We start from the raw sequence: 21,151 nt of genomic DNA, 5'->3' as shown, positions 1-21,151 counted from the left end.
AAACTTAAAATTGGATAGACTGGAATCTAAGTCCTGGGAGATTTGAAAAAGAAGCAGTTTGTCAGGAAAACGGAAGGCTTATTGCAGAAAACTGAAGGAAATCTGGATTTTACAGACTTATAATTGGCAGACTGGATGGGTGATGAATTGGACCCTCTTAAGAAGGATGGACTTATTATACCAACTGAAAACAATTTGGACTGTTCTGGCAATTGATTTTGGAAAATGGACATTATATCTAATCAGATAACAATTGAAAAAATATTTTGTATTTTGGTTCATAGAGAGACTGTTTCCACATTGGAGATGGCAGAGGTATTTACAGCAGAGGCGTAGGAATTGGAAGGCGAGATAAAATTGTTGAGAAAGTTCCCAATAAAAATCTTAAGGGAAAATTTTATTATTAAGAGCCAAATTAAAATATTTGGTCCCGGATGGATCAGAGATAATGATTGTTTGTGGTTATTTCTGGCAGATAAGAAACTTTCTTATAGGCTTTCTATGAGTTAAATACAATAACAAATTGATAACAGAGGACTCTGAATTTTAACTTTGCTATTGATTTACCTTTTGTCTATCTGTTTATATATAGTAGATAGACGATAGACCAAGTTGATTGTAAATAGCTGCAAATCTGCTTCAGAAAGGGGAGAAACTAACATTGTTGCAATGTACACTATTTATCAGTAATCAACCGGGTGGATGGGTGGGGAGGGCAGTATATGCATATATGTTTTTGTCTTTTATCCTTTTTAATGCACATTTTTAAGAGTGTTTTATCCATTTTTGATATTTTTTGTAAAAAAAATTATTTGTATTTTAATTTTCTAAATAAAATAAAAATTTTAAAAAGAAAATACCACTTTTAAGTGGAATACAAGATTAAAAATATAGATAGAAATAAAATTGGGTGGCTAGTCAGCTAGCCATTGGAATAATTTTATGAAAAGGAATTGCTTAAGAAGCATTCAGAGGATCTCCATAATAGTTCTGGAAAATACATCTTTCAATAGTGAGGAAATTCAGACAAAACAAAAACAAGATTTCAGTTTTAGTAGAATAGTTTATATAGATTATATTCTTTCATGCATGAGACAGATAAAAAGGTTCATTTGTGAAACCCCATGAATCTGATAACAATTTTAATTCTGTACTTACCACCAGGTGTTAATAGCTCAGTTCTACTTGATTTAAGATTCTGTATAATTTGAATATTTTGTACAATTCCCTCTAAACCTACAGACAATAGCCTTCTTTGTTCATTGAATTCTTGTATCTTTTGCTCTAAAAATGAAATATAATTCATGTCAAACATAAAAGATGAAAATAGGAGAGTTACGTTTTGGAAAGGAACATTATAAATAATTTTACAGGTTTGGGAAAAATTGAGCATTTCAGAATACTCGTGACAATGAGAAAACTAAAAATTATTAACTATGTTCTTTCTCTTCAGATACACCAGAAGAAAGACAATAAAATACAATATCTATGATTCACATAGAAATGGACTTCTGGGATTGTCACCAGGACAGATATATAAATTTAGAATAAATGTGGTTGTATTTTATACTATAATTAACTATATCTGACTGTTAAGCATTATAAGATCATGCTAATGTCTACCAGCTTGATAGCCACACTAGGCCAGCATTCCCCAATCTTTCCATCTTTGCGGACCAATAGTGAGGGAGAAGGATATGGTTCTACATGAGTGGTGAGTGAGCGCGTGTACCTGCACAGCTCCTTTTGTGCTAGCAGCAGGTACACATGCCCACCACTTTCACAAATGGAGCAGAATATATATGTGTGCACACACACCTGCTGCTCTCGCAATTGGAACTGCATGCATGCACGCACTCACCCACCACCTCCGTGACCCGGTTCCAAATGGACCACAGTCCAATACTGGGCCGTGGCCCAGGAATTGGGGACCCATGCACTAGGCTAAATATGGCATGAGAGGGGCATATTCCAAAAGAAAGCAGGACCAGGAAGTGTTTAGGACACCAATCTTGCCTTCTTTTAGAAAACTCTAAAAACTTTTTTTAAAAAACAAGCAAGAGGACACGTTGATTTGTGATCCCAATTGGTGGAGAATAGATTGATATTTAAGTGCATTTCTCACCAATGCTCTGTACTGGTGGGAAATACCATCACAGAAGCATGCACATACCAGTTTGTCTGTCCATCCATCCATCTTTATGTGTCTTTATTCTGCACACTGCCTAAAACTTTTGAGTTAGGTAAATTATGAAACTAAACAAGCAAATCCCTTCTTTAACATATATACTTTAATATAATAATAACAGAAAAATCTTTTTTCACAGTTTCATAATTATTGTATATCCTACAAAAGGCATTCTTATAGGGAATTGTGAATAAAACTGATTTGGGACTAGATTGGTGGCGACTTGACATCCACAGCCTCCTTGTTCACACAGCAAAGTTACATATCTATATTCACCTAGCTAATCTTACACTGGCAGTTATTTCCCTTCTTTTTTTCTAGCGAATACAAAAAGAAAAGAGCAGTTATGAAATAGGAAAGGACAACATAGACTCCTTCCTATAAACTTTAGTTTTAAAGGCCAAGAGCCATTGAAAAATACCAGGAGAAATCTAAATTTTTCCATTTTTCCAGACAACAAAGCACTAGAAGTAGTATTCATATTTTTCTTCATTTTAGGATTAATCTGTAAAACTGATTAATTTGATTTTTAAATACAAAGAAACGCATCAAGTGTCATAGTAAATATTTATGTGGTCACACACACTTTCAAGTCAATCTTGACTCCTGATGCTCGTCTGGACAAGTTACTGCAGTTTTCTTGGCAACATTTTGGGAAGTTGTTTGTTGCTGCCTCTTTCCTAAGGCTCAGAAATTGTGATTTATTTTTTTTGGTCAAGGTCACTCAGCCTAAAATGGGATTAGAATTCCTATTTGCTGGTTTCAGACCTAATTCCTTAACCACTATATCAAAATGGCTTTTGATAGAATAAATTATTGTAATAATATTTTTAGCCTTTTGAATAATTAAAATAATTTTGAGATTGCTATTTTTGTTATTTATAATTATAAATAATTACTATAACTTATTCATTATTATATTTTATAAAATACTTACCATTAATACTCCCTGGTTGAGCAGCTGCAAGAGCCTGTGCTTGCTTCAAGTCTTTCAGATTTGATGACAACTTTTCTAATAACAATTCTTTTTGTTCACAAAGGTCTTCCAAAAGCTGTTCTGGAAAAAAAAGGAATAATCATCTGAGAATACAAATTTTAGTCCTTGAAAAATAGATTGGTTTTAGCTACAGACTTTCTCTATTTTAGAAAAGATGTCTTGTCAAATAACCTTTCTCTAGATGAGAGATTTGTATGAGCTTTTCTCCTAGCCAGATAAGGTAGATCCAATTTTTACCCTTCCCTCCTATCATCCTGTAGCTCTTAATACTTCACTCACAAAAACCCACACATCAACTTACAAATTTGTCAGATTCAAATTTGATTGGAAAACTTTAAAAATGAGATGAAATTTTAAAAATTGTAGATATTTTGTCTTTCCCTTTTTAACAGATTAAATTACCATTAAATCTAGAACGATTTTGTTAACAGTTTTACAAAAAGAGGACGAGGCACAAAGCATGTGGAAGATATTACATAGATTTCTTATAAAAATACATGAAATTTATTCTATACTTACTTTTGGATTTTTTAACTTTTTCTTTGTCCTGCATGTCTTGCAAATCTTGAGTAACTGCTTCAAGACCAGCAATCAAAAGCTTTCTTTCATTTGTGAGATCAATTATTTGTTGTTCTGCAAAAAATATTTTAGCCAAGAAATTAAAATATGCTTGCTCTTGGGGAGGAAAGCTATGGCAACTTTAGATAGCATACTAAAAAGCATGCTTTTTAGATATCACCCTGCCATCAAAAGTGCATATAGTCAAGGCTATGGTTTTCCCAGTTGCAATGTATGGCTATGAAAGTTGGACCATAAGAAAGGCTGAGTGCCAAAGAATTGAGGCCTTTGAACTATGGTGCTGGAGAAGACTCCTGCGAGTCCCTTGGACTGCAAGCCAATCAAATCGGTCAATCCTAGAGAAGATCAACCCTGACTGCTCTTTAGAAGGCCAGATCCTGGAAATTATAGACCAATATCCCTTTTAAATGCAGATTACAAAATATTCATGAACATAATAGCAGAAAGACTGAAAAGAGTATTGAATGAGACTATACACCTGGATCAAAATGGCTTCCTTCCCAATAGACAAATAAGAGATAATACGAGAATAATAGTAGGCACCCTGGAATATTATGAAGCTCATCCAGAGAAACAAGTGGCTCTTGTTTTTCTGGATGCCCAAAAGGCTTTCAACAATCTAAACTGGCAATTCATGATTAGGCAATTTAAGCAAAAGAAATTGGGAGTCAAATTTAAGAAAATGATAGAGGCAATTTATAAGACACAAAAGGCAAGGGTAATAGTAAATGGGGATATTACCAACACATTTCAGATAACTAAAGGTGTACGACAAGGGTGCCCATTGTCACCATCGCTCTTTATTTTAACATTAAAAGTATTACTAAATAGAATCAGAGCAAATCGAGAAATAAAGGGAATGAAAATGAAAGATAAGAGTACAAGGCACAGGCCTTTGCAGATGATATGGTATTTATCATTGAGGAACCTCTGGAATCTGGCCCTATTCTAATATGAAAAATAGAAAAATATAGGGAAGTATCAGGACTTAAAATTAATAAAGGGAAAACCAAGACAGTTAAAAATTTAACAACAATTCAGAAAAAAGAATTAGAAAAAGAAACGGATTTACAAATTGTGAAAAAAATTAAATATCTAGGGATATGGTTAACAGCGAGGTGTTCATCCCTAAAGGAGGATAACTATACAGTTTTGGTCCAACAAATAAAGAAGGATTTGGAAAAGTGGGGAATGTTATAAATATCACTTTTAGGTAGGATAGCAACAATCAAGATGAATATTCTACCTAAACTATTATATTTATTTCAAACAATCCCCATACCATTAGACAGAATTTTTTTCAATGAATTTAATAAAATTACTACTAAATTTGTCTGGTCAGGAAAAAAGGCAAGGATAAAATTACACTCTCTTCAAAATAGTAGAAGTAGGGGTGGTTTTGGATTCCTGGCGTGGGAACTGTACCACAAAGCAGCTACGTTAGTTTGGATAAGGGATTGGGTTAATTTAAAGAACAGAAGAATTTTAATGCTGGAAAGACACAATCTACAAAAGGGGTGGCATGCTTTTATGTGGGATAAAGGGAATAGGATACAATCATATTTTTACAGACATAAAACAAGAGATGCATTGGTACGAATTTGGGAAAATACAAAGAAGAAACATTATATGAAAATTCCCGGTTGGCTATCTACTATGGAAGCTATGATCCACCCCAACATATTAGATACCAGCAAAATACCTAGATACTCAGAAATCTTAGACAAACAGGGAAAGCTTAAAAATAATCAGGTATTAAAAGAACAAGGAATACTCATTAATCGGTGGCCATACTTACAACTGCAATCAAGATACAAGAAAGATGTGAAAGAATATGGAATTGACATGGAACCAAAACAACTAGATAAATTGCTGATTGGCCCCGAAAGAAAAATAATATCCAAATTATACAATTATTTATTAGAATTTGATAGAGCAGAGGAGGTGGTGAAAGAACCGATGATTGCATGGGCTAAAAATATAGGGCATAGTATAGACTTAGATGATTGGGAAACAATCTGAAACAAAAACTACACGTTAACAAAATCAGTTGCCTATAAGGAAAAAATGCTCTACCGTTGGCACTTACCTCCAGCAAGGCTAGCTAAAATGTACCCAAACCTAAGCCCCAAGTGCTGGAAATGCAACCAGCACCAAGGTGCCTTTTTTCATGCCTGGTGGCTATGCCCCAAAGCGAAAAAGTATTGGACTAAGATACAAGGTTGGCTACAAGACTTAATAAATTGTCAAATTGAGCTAAATTCGGAAACATTTCTGCTGGGAATATTAAAAACTAAATTTGGTAAAAAAAATAAGATATCTGATCCTACATATACTAACAGCAGCAAGAATTGCATTTGCGCAATATTGGAAGGAACATAATTTACCACCAGAGGAATTGATTATTCAGAAAATATTTGAATGTGCTGAAATGAATAAACTAATTTTAGAATTAAAAGAAAAAGATGATAAATGACACTGTCTGTTTGATTATGTATTAGAATTATGGAAAAGAAAAACTACAATAAAAATTATTATTAAAAAAAAAAATAGAAGGCCAGATCCTGAAGATGAAACTCAAATATTTTGGCCACCTAATGAGAAGGAAGGAAGGCTCTTCACTGGAGAAGAGCCTAATGCTGGGAAAGATTGAGGGGAAAAAAGAAGAAAGGAACATCAGAGAATGAGGTGGCTGGATGGAGTCACTGAAGCAGTAGGTGTGATCTTAAATGGACTCCAGAGGATGGTAGAGGACAGGAAGGCCTGGAGGAACCTTGTCCATGGGATCCGATGGGTCAGATACGACTTTACAACTAACAACAACAAATAAATCTATCCTCATGCCACAAAATTTTTTTTGCAATTTTTTCTTTATAATTTGAATTTATGTTTATAAATTTGATTACATTAAGATTTTTTTTTAACTTTTTGTAACTAAATATAGTACTGAGGTTCACTCAGAATATAATTAAGAGTTCTCCACAAAAATTGCCAAGTGATCAAGTAGATAGTTAGATCAATCTTCTATAGTATACTAGTTTTAGGAGTACCTATAGTGTGTGATCAGAATGTAATTTTGGACTTAGTGGACTGAAGACATGGTTTTGCTAAAGGGTCTGAAGGCTTCAGGGGATATTGAGTCCATCAAATGGTTGGTTTGATAGTTGTCACTAGGGAGACATTGAGTTTTGTATTGAGGGTTTTATTAGCCACTCACAGTGGATAAATTGATGAATAAATAAATAACCATGAATTATGTTTGCTTCTTGATACAGCATATTTTATTCTTCTTATAATAATCTTCTCTTCAAATTACCTTGAGATAGGATGGCCTATAATAACCAAGATTTTTCTACAGCCCTAGCTCTTGGTTACGTAGGAAAACCTGGCTAAAAGAAAAACACACATAAAACCTAGGTAAAGTAAGAAAATAGATATTGTACCTTTACAGGGAGGATACATGAGATGTGGGTGTGGCTTACTGATGATGGCTAACGAGCCAGAAATAGATCTATAGAAGTCTCTCACTAAGCAGCATAGGGCAGCATAGGGCCTGCTGGCTGCCAGAAGAAAAAAAGCCCAGAATCGAGTGGATGTGACTCCACTGAGCTAGGGCTGTAGAAAAATCTTGGTTACGTAGGAAAAACCTGGCTAAAAGAAAAACACACATAAAGCCTACAAAAAGTAAGAAAATAGATATTGTACCTTTACAGGGAGGATACATGAGATGTGGGTGTGGCTTACCGATGATGGCTAACAAGCCAGAAATAGATCAATCTTCTATAGTATACTAGTTTTAGGAGTACCTATAGTGTGTGATCAGAATGTAATTTTGGACTTAGTGGATGCAATTAGTGAGATAATAATGCACAATGAAAAAAGATTTATCACATATAGGTGTGAGACCAGGATTTTCCCTGCATTTTGGGATGTAATTTAGATATATTGTTTTTCCTTATTTTCTACACCAACGTATAGTACTATGGAAATAATTTTCAGAAATCATGATACTGGTAAGTTCCAGAAATTGTAAAAGGTTAATTTATCAGATGCATCAAGTCCAATTCAGCAGCCAAGGGCTACCAAATCCTATTCTATACCAACCATTTCTTCTGCTTGCACGAGCAACTGCAACAGTCTGTGCTTCTTGAAGGTTGTTTAAATTTATCTCCAAACATTCCAAAAACATTTGCTTCTTCTGATTTAGTGTTTCCAAATCTTTTTCTAAAAAATAACAATTAAAATAAAGCAGCAGTTTGAATGTAAATTTTATTTTGTGATCACATTGATCTTAAATATTATGCACTGTGAAAAATAATTTATAAAACTATCTATCTATCTATCTATCAGGGATGCGATGGTTCAGTGGCTAAGATATTGAGCTTGTCGATCAGAAGGTCGGCAGTTCAGCGATTCAAATCCCTAGTGCCACGTAACAGGGGGAGTTCCTGTTACTTGTCCCAGCTTCTGCCAACCTAGCAGTTCAAAAGCACATAGAAAATGCAAGTAGAAAAATAGGGACCACCTTTGATGAGAAGGTAATAGTGTTCCATGCTCCTTTGGTGTTGAGTCATGCCGGCCACATGACCATGGAGACATCTTCGGACAGCAATGGCTCTTCAGCTTTGAAACGGAGATGAGCACCGCCCCCTAGAGTTGAGAATGACTAGCACATATGTGTGAGGGGAATCTTTACCTTTACCTTATCTATCTATCTATCTATCTATCTATCTATCTATCTATCTATCTATCTATCTATGAGAGAGGGGGGGGAGAGATTTCATTAGCCTAACTTCATTACCCTAAGGGGTGCTGTTTGTTGTCATTCTCGTGAGTTGCCTGACTATGTGGATGAAGGGTGGTGATAGAGATTCTTTGGTTGGGCAATTTACTGATGGCTCTTTGGAAGTTTCTTGATTGGGATATTGTTTACTTGTTAGTCTGAAGTTAATTTTGAAATTAATATATGCTGATCTGGGTGCTGATTACTGGTGGAGAGGTCCTGGGATCTTTTTGTTCTCTTTTGGCCTGGTTGATTGTCTCTTTTGAATAGTCTATAGATGTTGTTAATATCTATATGTCTATTGTGGGCTGATTTGTGCCAGGTTTCTATAAATTCCCTGGCATTTTTGGACTTGGCCTGGTCTAGGATTGACACATTTTCCCAATTGGACCTATGGTTAAATCTGCCTATATTTTGTGAAAATAAAGAATTTTCACCATATCTTCTGATTGCCAGCTGCTGTTCATAGATGCATTCTGGCAGTCTTCTGCCTATTTGTCTTATATAGTGATTGTTGCAGTTCTTACAATGTATGTTGTAGGTGACTCTTATTTCTTCTTCTGGGGTTGCTGGATTTTTTACTGGATCTTACTAGCACTGATGATGTTACCTAGTTGGGGTAATGAAATGTTTGCAGGAAAACAAGCAAGCACAGAGAGCACCAAGGACCCCCCATTTCAGCCCTGGGCTACAAATAATTCTCCTTTATTGGTATAATACATATAATAAGGAACAATGCTCCTGAAGTAGGACTTGGACAAAAAGTTCACCAATTCACCACAGATTCCTCAGATGCACAATACATAGACCTACAGAAAATTTCACATTACTGAAGGTTATCACTTGGAGGCTGCAGCTGATCCAAAAACAATAACCTTAACTGTGAGCTGCACATTTTTTCAACAGGGCTTCCAAGAGCAATTCAAGTGCTGTTATACACCTATAAAGTAGTTAATGGCATAAGGCTTGGTTATTTGGGGGATCATCTGTCTCTGGTTATCTCTGTCTGAACTATACAATTTGACAAGATTGGCATAGCATAGTTCAGAGTCCCTTCAACAGTTTGAATCCCAGGTTACGGAACTAATGAGGCATACATTCCTTTACCACAATTTCTGCCATTGTGGAGTACCTTAACACAGTGGTTTTCAACCTTTTCTTCACCACGGACGCCCTTAAAATATCTTTTGTGGCCACAGACCACAGTCACAGGCCACCAAGATTTAACTTTTAAATGATAACATTTCTTTAAGTCTTTGCAGAATCCCTATGTGACATCCCCCCCCCCACCTCCAAGGCATGTGCATATTATAGGTTAGGAACCACTTCTCTAATTCATCTCAGCCAGCCTCTAAGAAGCTCTAACAATTTTATTTTTTCACCAGGAGCAGAACCAGAAAGTTAGATGAGCCAAGTTATATTTTTAAGTAACCACAATCACCCATACTCTAGTCACCTCCACTCTTGACTACTGGTATCGACCATGGTATCCTACTGCGAAGACTCAGGGGGTTAGGGGTGGGGGGGCACTGTTTTACAGTGGTTCTCCTCCTACCTCTCGGGTCGCACCCAGTTTGTCTGGGCAGGGGGACAGAGATCCTCCCCAAGGCCTCTCATCTGTGAGGTGCCCCAGGGATCGGTTCTCTCCCCCTTGCTCTTTAACATCTATATGAAGCCGCTGGGTGAGATCATCCACAGTTTCGGGGTGAGGTATCATCAGTATGCTGATGATACCCAGCTTTACATCTCCACCCCAGACCAACCCAGGGAAGCCCTTTCTGTGATGTCCAAGTGCCTGGAGGCGGTGCGGGTCTGGATGGGTAGGAACAGGCTCAGACTCAACCCCTCCAAGACGGAATGGCTGTGGATGCCAGCATCCAGGAGCTAGCGGCCCCATCACTAATGATGGGAGGGGAGTGGCTTACTCCCTCTGAAAGGGCTTGCAATCCAGGAGGCAAATCCAGCCTCCTGGATTCGCGACTGTCCTTAGTTGACCAGCTGATGGCCGGGACCAGGGGGGCTTTTGCACAGGTTTGCCTGGTGCGTCAGTTGCGACATTTCCTAGACAGGGATGCCCTCCGGACAGTCACTCATGCTCTCATTATCTCTCATCTACATGCCCTCTACATGGGGCTGCCCTTGGGGTACACCCAGAGGCTCCAGCTGGTCCAGAATGCGGCTGTGCGGGTTGTTACGGGGGCATCCCGTTACTCCCGTGTTACACCTCTCCTGCACGAGCTGCACTGGTTGCCGGTGGTCCTTCGGATCCACTTCAAGGTGCTGGTTCTTACCTATAAAGCCCTTCATGGCATGGGCCCAGGGTACTTGGAGGACCACCTCCTACCAGACTCCCTGAGCCCAGTGCACTCACATAGGACTGCCCTACTTCAGGTGCCATCGGCCAGACAATGTCAGCTGGTGGCACCCAGGATGAGGGCGTTCCCTGTGGCCGCACTGACCCTCTGGAACGAGCTACCCACTGGGCTCCGGATGGCCCCCGACCTCCGCTCCTTCCGCGGCGACCTGAAGACATGGCTTTTTCAACAAATCTCCTGATCTGTTGGGAATTCAGTTTTAATTGTTGGGTTTTTAATTGAATTATTTTTCTATTTCATTTTATTGTTGTCGTTTTATTGTTGTGAGCCGCCCCGAGCCTTTTGGGAGAGGGGCGGAATATAAATGTGAATAAAATAAATTAAAATAAATAAATAAATACTGCAATATGCTCAACGTGGGGCAGTCCTTGAAAAGTATCCTAAGCTTCAATGTGTCAAAATAGGAGACCCACATGACTTTGGTTAAATATAGATTTACATTCATATCACCTTTTTCGCAGAAGCTGCCAATTTACTTCTGATTACAATTCAAGAGATTGATTGTCACCTTTAAAACTCTACATGGCCTGCAGCCAAGTTATTTCAAGAACCATCTTTTCCAAGTTATATCTACCTGTCTCACCAAAGTTGGGAGGCAGGGTTTATTATGAGTACCCTGTCTTAAGGAAATCCACTTGGTAGGACCAAGAAGAAGGGCCTTCTCTGTAGGGGCTTCCTCTCTGTGGATCATCATCCCTGCGGAAATAAGTTTGGCCCCACTTTGACACTTTCAAAAGGCCCTGAAGACATGGTTTTGCTAAAGGGTCTGAAGGCTTCAGGGGATATTGAGTCCATCAAATGGTTGGTTTGATAGTTGTCACTAGGGAGACATTGAGTTTTGTATTGAGGGTTTTATTACCCACTCACAGTGGATAAATTGATGAATAAATAAATAACCATGAATTATGTTTGCTTCTTGATACAGCATATTTTATTCTTCTTATAATAATCTTCTCTTCAAATTACCTTGAGATAGGATGGCCTATAATAACCAAGATTTTTCTACAGCCCTAGCTCTTGGTTACATAGGAAAACCTGGCTAAAAGAAAAACACACATAAAACCTACGTAAAGTAAGAAAATAGATATTGTACCTTTACAGGGAGGATACATGAGATGTGGGTGTGGCTTACTGATGATGGCTAACGAGCCAGAAATAGATCTATAGAAGTCTCTCACTAAGCAGCATAGGGCAGCATAGGGCCTGCTGGCTGCCAGAAGAAAAAAGCCCAGAATCGAGTGGATGTGACTCCACTGAGCTAGGGCTGTAGAAAAATCTTGGTTACGTAGGAAAAACCTGGCTAAAAGAAAAACACACATAAAACCTACATAAAGTAAGAAAATAGATATTGTACCTTTACAGGGAGGATACATGAGATGTGGGTGTGGCTTACTGATGATGGCTAACGAGCCAGAAATAGATCTATAGAAGTCTCTCACTAAGCAGCATAGGGCAGCATAGGGCCTGCTGGCTGCCAGAAGAAAAAAGCTCAGAATCGAGTGGATGTGACTCCACTGAGCTAGGGCTGTAGAAAAATCTTGGTTACGTAGGAAAAACCTGGCTAAAAGAAAAACACACATAAAACCTACGTAAAGTAAGAAAATAGATATTGTACCTTTACAGGGAGGATACATGAGATGTGGGTGTGGCTTACTGATGATGGCTAACGAGCCAGAAATAGATCTATAGAAGTCTCTCACTAAGCAGCATAGGGCAGCATAGGGCCTGCTGGCTGCCAGAAGAAAAAAGCCCAGAATCGAGTGGATGTGACTCCACTGAGCTAGGGCTGTAGAAAAATCTTGGTTACGTAGGAAAAACCTGGCTAAAAGAAAAACACACATAAAACCTACGAAAAGTAAGAAAATAGATATTGTACCTTTACAGGGAGGATACATGAGATGTGGGTGTGGCTTACTGATGATGGCTAATGAGCCAGAAATAGATCTATAGAAGTCTCTCACTAAGCAGCATACGGCAGCATAGGGCCTGCTGGCTGCCAGAAGAAAAAAGCCCAGAATCGAGTGGATGTGACTCCACTGAGCTAGGGCTGTAGAAAAATCTTGGTTACGTAGGAAAAACCTGGCTAAAAGAAAAACACACATGAAACCTACGTAAAGTAAGAAAATAGATATTGTACCTTTACAGGGAGGATACATGAGATGTGGGTGTGGCTTACTGATGATGGCTAACGAGCCAGAAATAGATCTATAGAAGTCTCTCACTAAGCAGCATATGGCAGCATAGGGCCTGCTGGCTGCCAGAAGAAAAAAGCCCAGAATCGAGTGGATGTGACTCCACTGAGCTAGGGCTGTAGAAAAATCTTGGTTACGTAGGAAAAACCTGGCTAAAAGAAATATATATATATATATATGCAACACAGAGTTGCAGTTTGTCAGCAGAAAAATGGCCCAGAAACTTGTGAATGAGATTTCACATAACCAGGGCTGTAGAACAACTTAGTTTACGTAGGTAAAACCTGGCTAGAAAGAATATGCACATAAAAGCCTACGAAAAAGAAAAAGACATATCTATCTATCTATCTATCTATCTATCTATCTATCTATCTATCTATATATAAAAAACACCTTTTTAGGCCTTTTGAATTGATTGTCAAATAGTCAATCATTATTTATTATTATTTAATCAATTTATATGATCATTTTCAGATAGTTACAAATAATGTAAAATGTTTTTTTAAAATAATCATTCTGATCATCACAATAAAAAATCAAAGTAATATAAAGAAAGGAATCTGAAGATGTTATCAGAATGACAAAACATGCATTGTGACATTACATGTTCTGCCCTTTAGATATGTGTGTGTGTGTGTGTATATGTATGTATGTATGTATGTAAGTATGTATGTAAGTATGTATGTATGTATGTATGTATTAGATGCATATATAAAAGGATTGAAGTTTATGTCATGAGGCAAGTTATGTCAACTGTCCCTAACAATGCCCATGGATTTAAGGGTATTTCTTTTCTTACTCACCAACATATTTGATAATTCCTCCTGTTTCTGAAATATAACTTTTCATATCATCTATATCTTCCACAACTGCTTCCAGGTTTTCAATTAAAATCTTTCTTTGCTCATGTAATTCCTCTATCTTTTTTTCTAGATAAAAAATGTAAAGAATTTGATAAAAAATATACTTAAAAGATATCTTAAAATTACCCAATCTTAAGTAATAATAATATAAATTTTAAACCTTCAAAGGAAGGTAACTTTCCTTTGAAGTAACTGCATTAATCATTTTATAGAATTAGATCCAGATAAACTTTTATGCCCACCTATATTGAAGTAAGCAATATTGAACACAATGGTTCTTTTTTAAATAATATAGGAATTTTTTCAGACAATGATTTCAACTGTTCTACCTTTAACAATGAATTTTATAGTATAGAGGCTACAGGTCATATTGTCTTTCCTGTTGATGTTTTCCATGATTTCCTCTGGCTGTCTTTTTAAGCACAAAAATCTATTACGACTGAAGCATGTTGTCTTTAATGCATAGGGTTAAGAGCAGCCAATCTGATAAATTATTACATTTAACTTAGCTTCATGTTTTTCTCTAGTAATTAGAGTAATTCTCTAGAATTACTAATGGTGTGGAAATTTCAAGAGGAGAGAAATTCCTTGGTTCTGATTCTATTCTATTCTATTCTATTCTATTCTATTCTATTCTATTCGATTCGATTCGATTCGATTCGATTCTACAAGATGACAATATTGCCAACACCCTTCCTTAGCCAGCAGCATGAACTATGGAATAGTATTGGCATATGTATGCTACTTAAAGGTAATGCTCTCTTAAGCTAGATAGCCCTTCATAGCATTCCATAAAACTGTTTCTCATTTATTAAAATGATTCAGTTGTAGATTAACTGAAAGATGAAACACAATAAAAGTTTTAACTAAGTTTTAAATTATATTAAACTGAACTTGATAACAATCTAGGGAATTTTAAGGGAAATATGCAACAAGATTATACTAAATAGCATGCAACTTGATATATTCTCTGCCCAGAAAACAAGAATTTTATAAACATTATAACCTGAGGAAGTTAACTACTCTAGAAGAATGCAGAGAAAAACAACAAAGATGATTAGGAGATTGGAGGCCAAAACATATTAAGAACAGTTGCTGGAATTGGATATGTCTAGTTTGATAAAAAGAAGGACTGGGGGTGACATGATAGCATTGCTCCAATATTTCCAGGGTTGTCACAAAGAATAGGAAGTCAAGCTATGCTCCAAAGCACCGGAGGGTAGGACAAGAAGCAATCAAGGAGAGAAGCAACCTAGAGCCAAGGAGAAATTTCCTGATAGAACAATTAATCAATGGAACAACTTGCCTCCAGAAGTTGTAAATGCTCCAACACTGGAAGTTTTTAAGAAGAGATTGGTTGACCATTTGTCTGAAATGATATAAGGTTTCTGCCTAAGCAGGGGGTTGGACTAGAAGACTTCCAAGGTACCTTCCAAATCTATTATTCTATATGTTTTTTTCTATATCAATTTTGTTCAGTTTACAGACTGCCAAATAATATCAACAGAACCAAAGAGATTTCAAGAAGAATGACCTCATATTTTAATTATAAATAAACAAGAATTATCATATATATACCAGTGGTATTATCTGGTTCCATAGTCTGGATTTCTTCTTGTAGTTCCAGATTTGATTCCAAATGTTCTAATAAAAGCTTCTTCCATGCACGTAATTTATACAGTTTTATTTCTACAAACAATAATGATTTACAGTTATTTTGGAAAATTGTTTCATATGTTTATATTCAAAATCTCCAATTAAGAATTTGATTTCTCACATATTTTTATTATGCCTATTTACCACTATCTGATCAAATCAAGGCTGATTATAAGAAATACAAAACTAAAGTAACACAATTTCAAAATGCCTTCCTCTGCAACATCTATGAAGATTCTAAATTATCCAGGTCATGTTTGTCCAAAACATGCTTTCTCTGTGACCACCAATCTTCACAGCAAAAACATAAAAAAAAAAACCCCATGCAATTAGAAAGAAAAAAGAATTAACAAATAAACTTCTATCTGCATTAAATTTGCATTAGCACCCAAATGTTTTTTGTAATAATAAACTTTTTTCAAAACTTTCCAAAAATTCAATGAGGAAGCCAACCAAAACTCAGTGGGTAAGCTGTTCCACAATGTTGATGTCAAATAGCATATTTGATTTATTAACCTTGTATGTTAGGGCTCTAAGCATCCTCTCCACAGACAATCTTACACTATAGGCTGAATTTAGCCCAGAGAAATAATATTAAAGATAAGAAAAACGGAAACATATAGAAGCATTTGTGTCAGGAAAATTATTGGTAAACAAAGGAATGAATTCAGCCCACAGGTTATACTGCTGAAGTGGCCTGCTTCCATCAGCAGCTAGGTCATCAAATTCTGGACCAAATGCAGCTTGAATCATCTTCAAAAATATCCCCCCATAGTTGGTATTACTATACTCCAATCATGTGATAATAAAAGCATGAATCTCTGCAATTAGGGCTTTCCAATTTCACAAAGTTTTAAGTGGCATACCAACTAAAGCTGGGCAAAGGTTCTTCAAGCCGGTGCCTCCATCTGCTGAACAAGAAGGAGCCTGAGTCTAGGAGAACCCACCCTTTCACTAATCATAGATATCTTGCCTCAGAGGGAGTATGACCCAATCTCAAATGAATGTAAAATAACAGGAAAAAGTCAGCTGTCTCTATTGGGGAAAAGAATAAGATCAAACTTATTTTGAATTTTAGGTATAAAAGGATAAAATTGGAATATTTTATTAACTTGAAAGACTACTGTTATATTAATCCTGAGAAGTTTCAAGTCATGTTCATAAACTTTGGCTTCTACAACAATTTTATTTGCAATACTGTATCTACACAAGTCAATTCTCTGCAACTATAAGAGGTATCTTTTGATGTATCAAACCCCGATGAAAGAATTTATGAAAGGCACCGTCCTACCACTTTAAGAAATATATAATTTGTATTAGGGAATACTGAATGAAATGAAATGGCTAGAATTACAAGAATTTCAGCAGTATTAGGGAATTCTGCTGAAATTCTTGTAATTCTAGCCATTTCATTTCAATATAGCTTGTTTAGATGATTCTACATTATTTGTGCCAGGAGAAATATTACATTTGTTGAAACTGAATAAAACTCATAGTACCACGAGTTGTACTGACTCCTGAAAGGAGAATCCCAAGTGACCTTGCAAGATGTAGTCTTTGTTATCTTATCAGGCTTTATCAACAATATTTATCTAACTTTATCTACAAAATATTTTGCAATCATACAGCAGTGTGGTTACAAAATAACCTTAAAGGAGGTTCTTTCTGTTGATTCCTCTTCAAAAGGGAGCAAGACTGTTATATGAGAATCTGAGGACCAAATACAGAACAGTAGTGATTACCTGCTACATACTTTATTCCATGCTGCTGCCATTGAAAAAATATGCAGGTGCTGATATATAGGCATTTATTTTCCACTTACCCTCAGATCTTCTCATTAAGGTTTCTTCTGAAGCACGATCTTCTATTTTTTGTATATCGTGTACAGTTGCCTCTAGTTCTACACTTAAATGTCTTCTTTGCTCATTTAGTTCTTGTAGTTTATGTGCTAAAAATAATTTCAGGCCAAATCAAAACAATAATATATATTCTGCAATAACTACCTTAAGTATAACTGCATACATTATTATTTAGCTATTTTATTCTAAATGGATTTATATAATACTTTCTGAATACATAACTGATTTATAATTTCTAAATTATAAAACAGCCATAAATAGTGATTCAATAATTTATTTTACATCTGTGGAAGCCCCTTCAATTAAATATTAATATTCAAATTTGTAAAGGTATTATTACCAACAGAATGCATATTTTGATAAACAGAGATGTCTTTTCAAAACTCCAGCTTCCAAAATGATTAACTCCATCTTTTGAGCCATCCAAAACCAAGCAGTCCTCTTTGTAGGTATTCATATAAGTACTGTAGTTTAAGGTATTATCAGAAAAGATGTGAGATTTGTTTGCTTATTAGCCCCTATCCAGTTATGTTTTTGGATGAAAGCAAATAATCTTGCTGCTATTTTAGTACAATTATCTTAAAATTATTATTTTGTTTCATTTGTCCTTAATATTTTTCTACTTCAATTAATAAGGAATTTCCTGCATTTTTGAGAAATCAAGTGCTGATTTTATTATTCTGCAATATTTGGAATTACAGAATGCAAGGGTTGCAATCTTATGGAAATTATATAATCTACTATGACAGCATCCCTAAATAGATGACTAAGGCCGTATAGTATGTTCCATTATAGATAGCCTTATCATCAGAATTTTTTTATGATGTCCAACTGAAGTCTACTTACTTGTGATTTCAGCCCATTATTTCTTGTAGTGAAAACCTCTGAACAACTTTGCTCCACTTTTAATGTGTTAATACTTTGGCTACTTGAACATAACTATTGTTCCCTTCTGCATTCTGATTTTCCCCAACTAAACAGATCCAACACAACTAAATATTTCTAATCATTCTTTTTTTCCTTTTCACCTTGGTTGCTAGATTGATTTACATGTATTAGGAAATATAGGCAGTGAACTAATCTCAAGATTCATTATAGAAGATTTGAGATGATTTTTTCCACGTTCAAAATGTTTAATCAAAATAGTGACTAATTGGGCACTGGCACTAAAGATAAAGCATAGTAATTTTTGTATATACTACAATCTTAAATAATTGCCCATTTTATAATACACTCACCTGACTGAAACACCACTCTATACATAAAATCTGAATGATCAAGAAATGGGAGGAGATGGGCCACAAAATAAAAGCTAATTCCATAATTTTCCAATTTCTAACAAGAGTTAAATGTGGACTGAAAATAAAAGCCATTAATAACTTATTTTTGAAATAATAAATGCAGCAACTAAAGTCTATTAATTCAGTTTGCACTCACTGAATATTTTTCTCTAATAATATAAATTGTCTTACTCCAGCAAACATCAAAATTGTGTTTCACATCTGTGTGCCTAGATTTCCATTATACATCTGTTTGCCACCAGTTGATAACACCTCTTTTATCTAAATATCTGGGGAACTCTGATAACTGTTAAATAAAAAACATCAAAGCTAAACTTATTTCCCTAAAAATAGCAAAATTTGGTTACATTATTTGTAAGCTTCGTCCACAAATGTTTGCTAATAGTTCTTGTTAGAAGATAGTTTTGTGCTGTTCATTTTATTGATTCTATTTTTTATTGGTCAATGACAGAAAAAAATAAAGTTCTGAAGTTTCAAAAATGTAAAATATAATCTTACATTTTGTCACACAGTCACCAGACTGCATTTGGCATTTTTATCTAGATATTAAAGCCCTTTCCAAGGACTTGGGATAGGCAGATGCTGATATTTGATGTTAGAGCTAAGAGCAGGTTGTTAGCTGTTTTGAGTAAAACTGCTTTCTGCATTATTATTATTATTATTATTACTTTATTCATTAAACATGAAACTCAGTTTCATTGAACATTCAAAAATGCATCACAAATATCACTGACTGGTGCTAATAGTTGATACGGGTTGCTGCCAGCGTCCTAGGTATCAACCAAATACCTTCTTAAGATGTACGATGTTCTGAGTAGCGCAGTTTTTTGCAGTTCCACTGGTGTTATTGTAGGAAGCTGCAATTTCTTGATGTATTTTATAAAATTCTTGCACTAGAAAACTAGGTGTGGCGTAGTTAACCAAGACAGGAAGCTGATGCACTACGCTTGGATCAGACATTTTAAAAGTTTTAAAGGGACATACAGAAATTCTTTACTGAACTTTAAATTCTTGCACATGGTACCAAGTGCCCTGATGACAATGGGTATCACTGTTATATATTTCATCCATAACCGTGTAATTTCAATGACCAGGTCACGATATTTCATTTTTTTTTTCCAGTTCTTTTTCTTTGACTGGCATCTCCTGGTACCACAATGTCAATAAATTGTATGTTTCGGTTTTCGGCAACTGTGATATATGTTTGTGTTCCAAATGACAATCCATCTATATTTATATCTATAGGTCTGCAGACCTCCCCTGTCTTGTAGGGACAGGGGGACAAGAAGGAAAGCCTTGGGCGGCCGAGAGGAACGGGCAGGTTCCTCGGGGCCAGAGGCTTCTTCACGCCGGTGGCAGCGGGACGGCAGCCATGGTGGCTGCCCTGAAACTGCGGCAACCGGGAACAAGGATTGTGCTGGAGGAAGAAGATGAAGAAAGAGCAAAAATCAAGAAGCCGGGTGAGTGACACCAACCCAGGCAATAACATACCTATTTGGAATTATTGGAAAATAAGACCCCAAAATTAAAAGCGGCTGTTGGTCTGCGGGGCTTAAAGATTGAAAAGGAAAAAAAATGGGTAAAAGACCCAAATTGAATTTTGTTCCAGTAAACTTAAACTGGATGATTTGGTATTAATAAATTTCTGAAATTTGACTGTGCCTTTAACTGGAGTGGAGAGGAGAAATGGATATTCCTGAGAATTAATGCCTCTAAAAGAAAATGAAGCTAATGAAGATAGAGAAATAGCCATGGAGTCTGCAGTGATTAAGCAGGGAAGTGGATTGAAGAGATTTCCTTTCTGGGTGGAAAAGAAACAAGTTAATTGGCTTTTTACCTTGGATTACTTGAAATTAATATTGGATATAAGGATTTTGGAGATTCCTACTCTGTCCCAGATGATTTTAAGAAAGAAGAAAGAAGAAAGAACGAACATTTTGGATTTCAACAATGGAGACTGACAAAACTAGGTGTGCAGTAGTTAACAAAGACAGGAAGCTGATGCACTATGCTTGGATCAGACATTTTAAAAGTTTTAAAGGGACATACAGAAATTCTTTACTTTGAACTGATGAACCTTGAAATAGAGCACTTTGGACAGAGAGGAAAAGGAAGAAAAGGAAGAATTAAAGTGGATAAATTTAAATGTGACTAACTGAAATGTAAAGTTTAAAAGCCTATGTATATATGATAAAGTTTAAAAGCCTAGGTATATATGATTTTTGGATAAAAACAGGAAGGGTTGTGAAATAATAAAAACAGAAAATAAGAGGTGGCTATTAAAATAGTGGATGATATCAAGAGGATAAAAATAATAAAGAAGAATATATTTTGAGGCAGGAAAATTTTAAGAAAATG

General features: G+C 35.9%; 1 protein-coding gene across 27 annotated transcripts in view; it reads right to left on the bottom strand.

The window, feature by feature from the left end:
• CCDC7 (coiled-coil domain containing 7) overlaps positions 1-21,151 on the bottom strand; it is a 292,932-nt gene that overhangs the window by 49,235 nt on the left and 222,546 nt on the right. For 25 of the 27 annotated variants that reach the window (XR_015734107.1, XM_087892982.1, XM_087892984.1 and 22 more), the window contains 7 exons: positions 17,456-17,581; positions 15,556-15,666; positions 13,918-14,043; positions 7,869-7,988; positions 3,705-3,818; positions 3,126-3,245; positions 1,159-1,284 (listed from right to left, as the gene is read on the bottom strand). Coding sequence is in view for 26 of the 27 variants with exons in the window: in XM_087892982.1 (XP_087749108.1) it covers positions 1,159-1,284; positions 3,126-3,245; positions 3,705-3,818; positions 7,869-7,988; positions 13,918-14,043; positions 15,556-15,666; positions 17,456-17,581 (843 nt within the window). In the remaining variant the exon portion in view is untranslated. The remainder of the gene's footprint in view (positions 1-1,158; positions 1,285-3,125; positions 3,246-3,704; positions 3,819-7,868; positions 7,989-13,917; positions 14,044-15,555; positions 15,667-17,455; positions 17,582-21,151) is intronic. The other 2 variants (XM_034402588.3, XM_087892994.1) reach the window with 2 other exon arrangements.

Source organism: Pantherophis guttatus, chromosome 4, assembly GCF_059756535.1.
Source record: "Pantherophis guttatus breed Tessera chromosome 4, ASM5975653v1, whole genome shotgun sequence".
NCBI classification, from domain to species: Eukaryota; Metazoa; Chordata; class Lepidosauria; order Squamata; family Colubridae; genus Pantherophis; species Pantherophis guttatus.
Note: the sequence above shows the minus strand (reverse complement) of the source record. Positions and strands in the feature narration are given on the sequence as shown.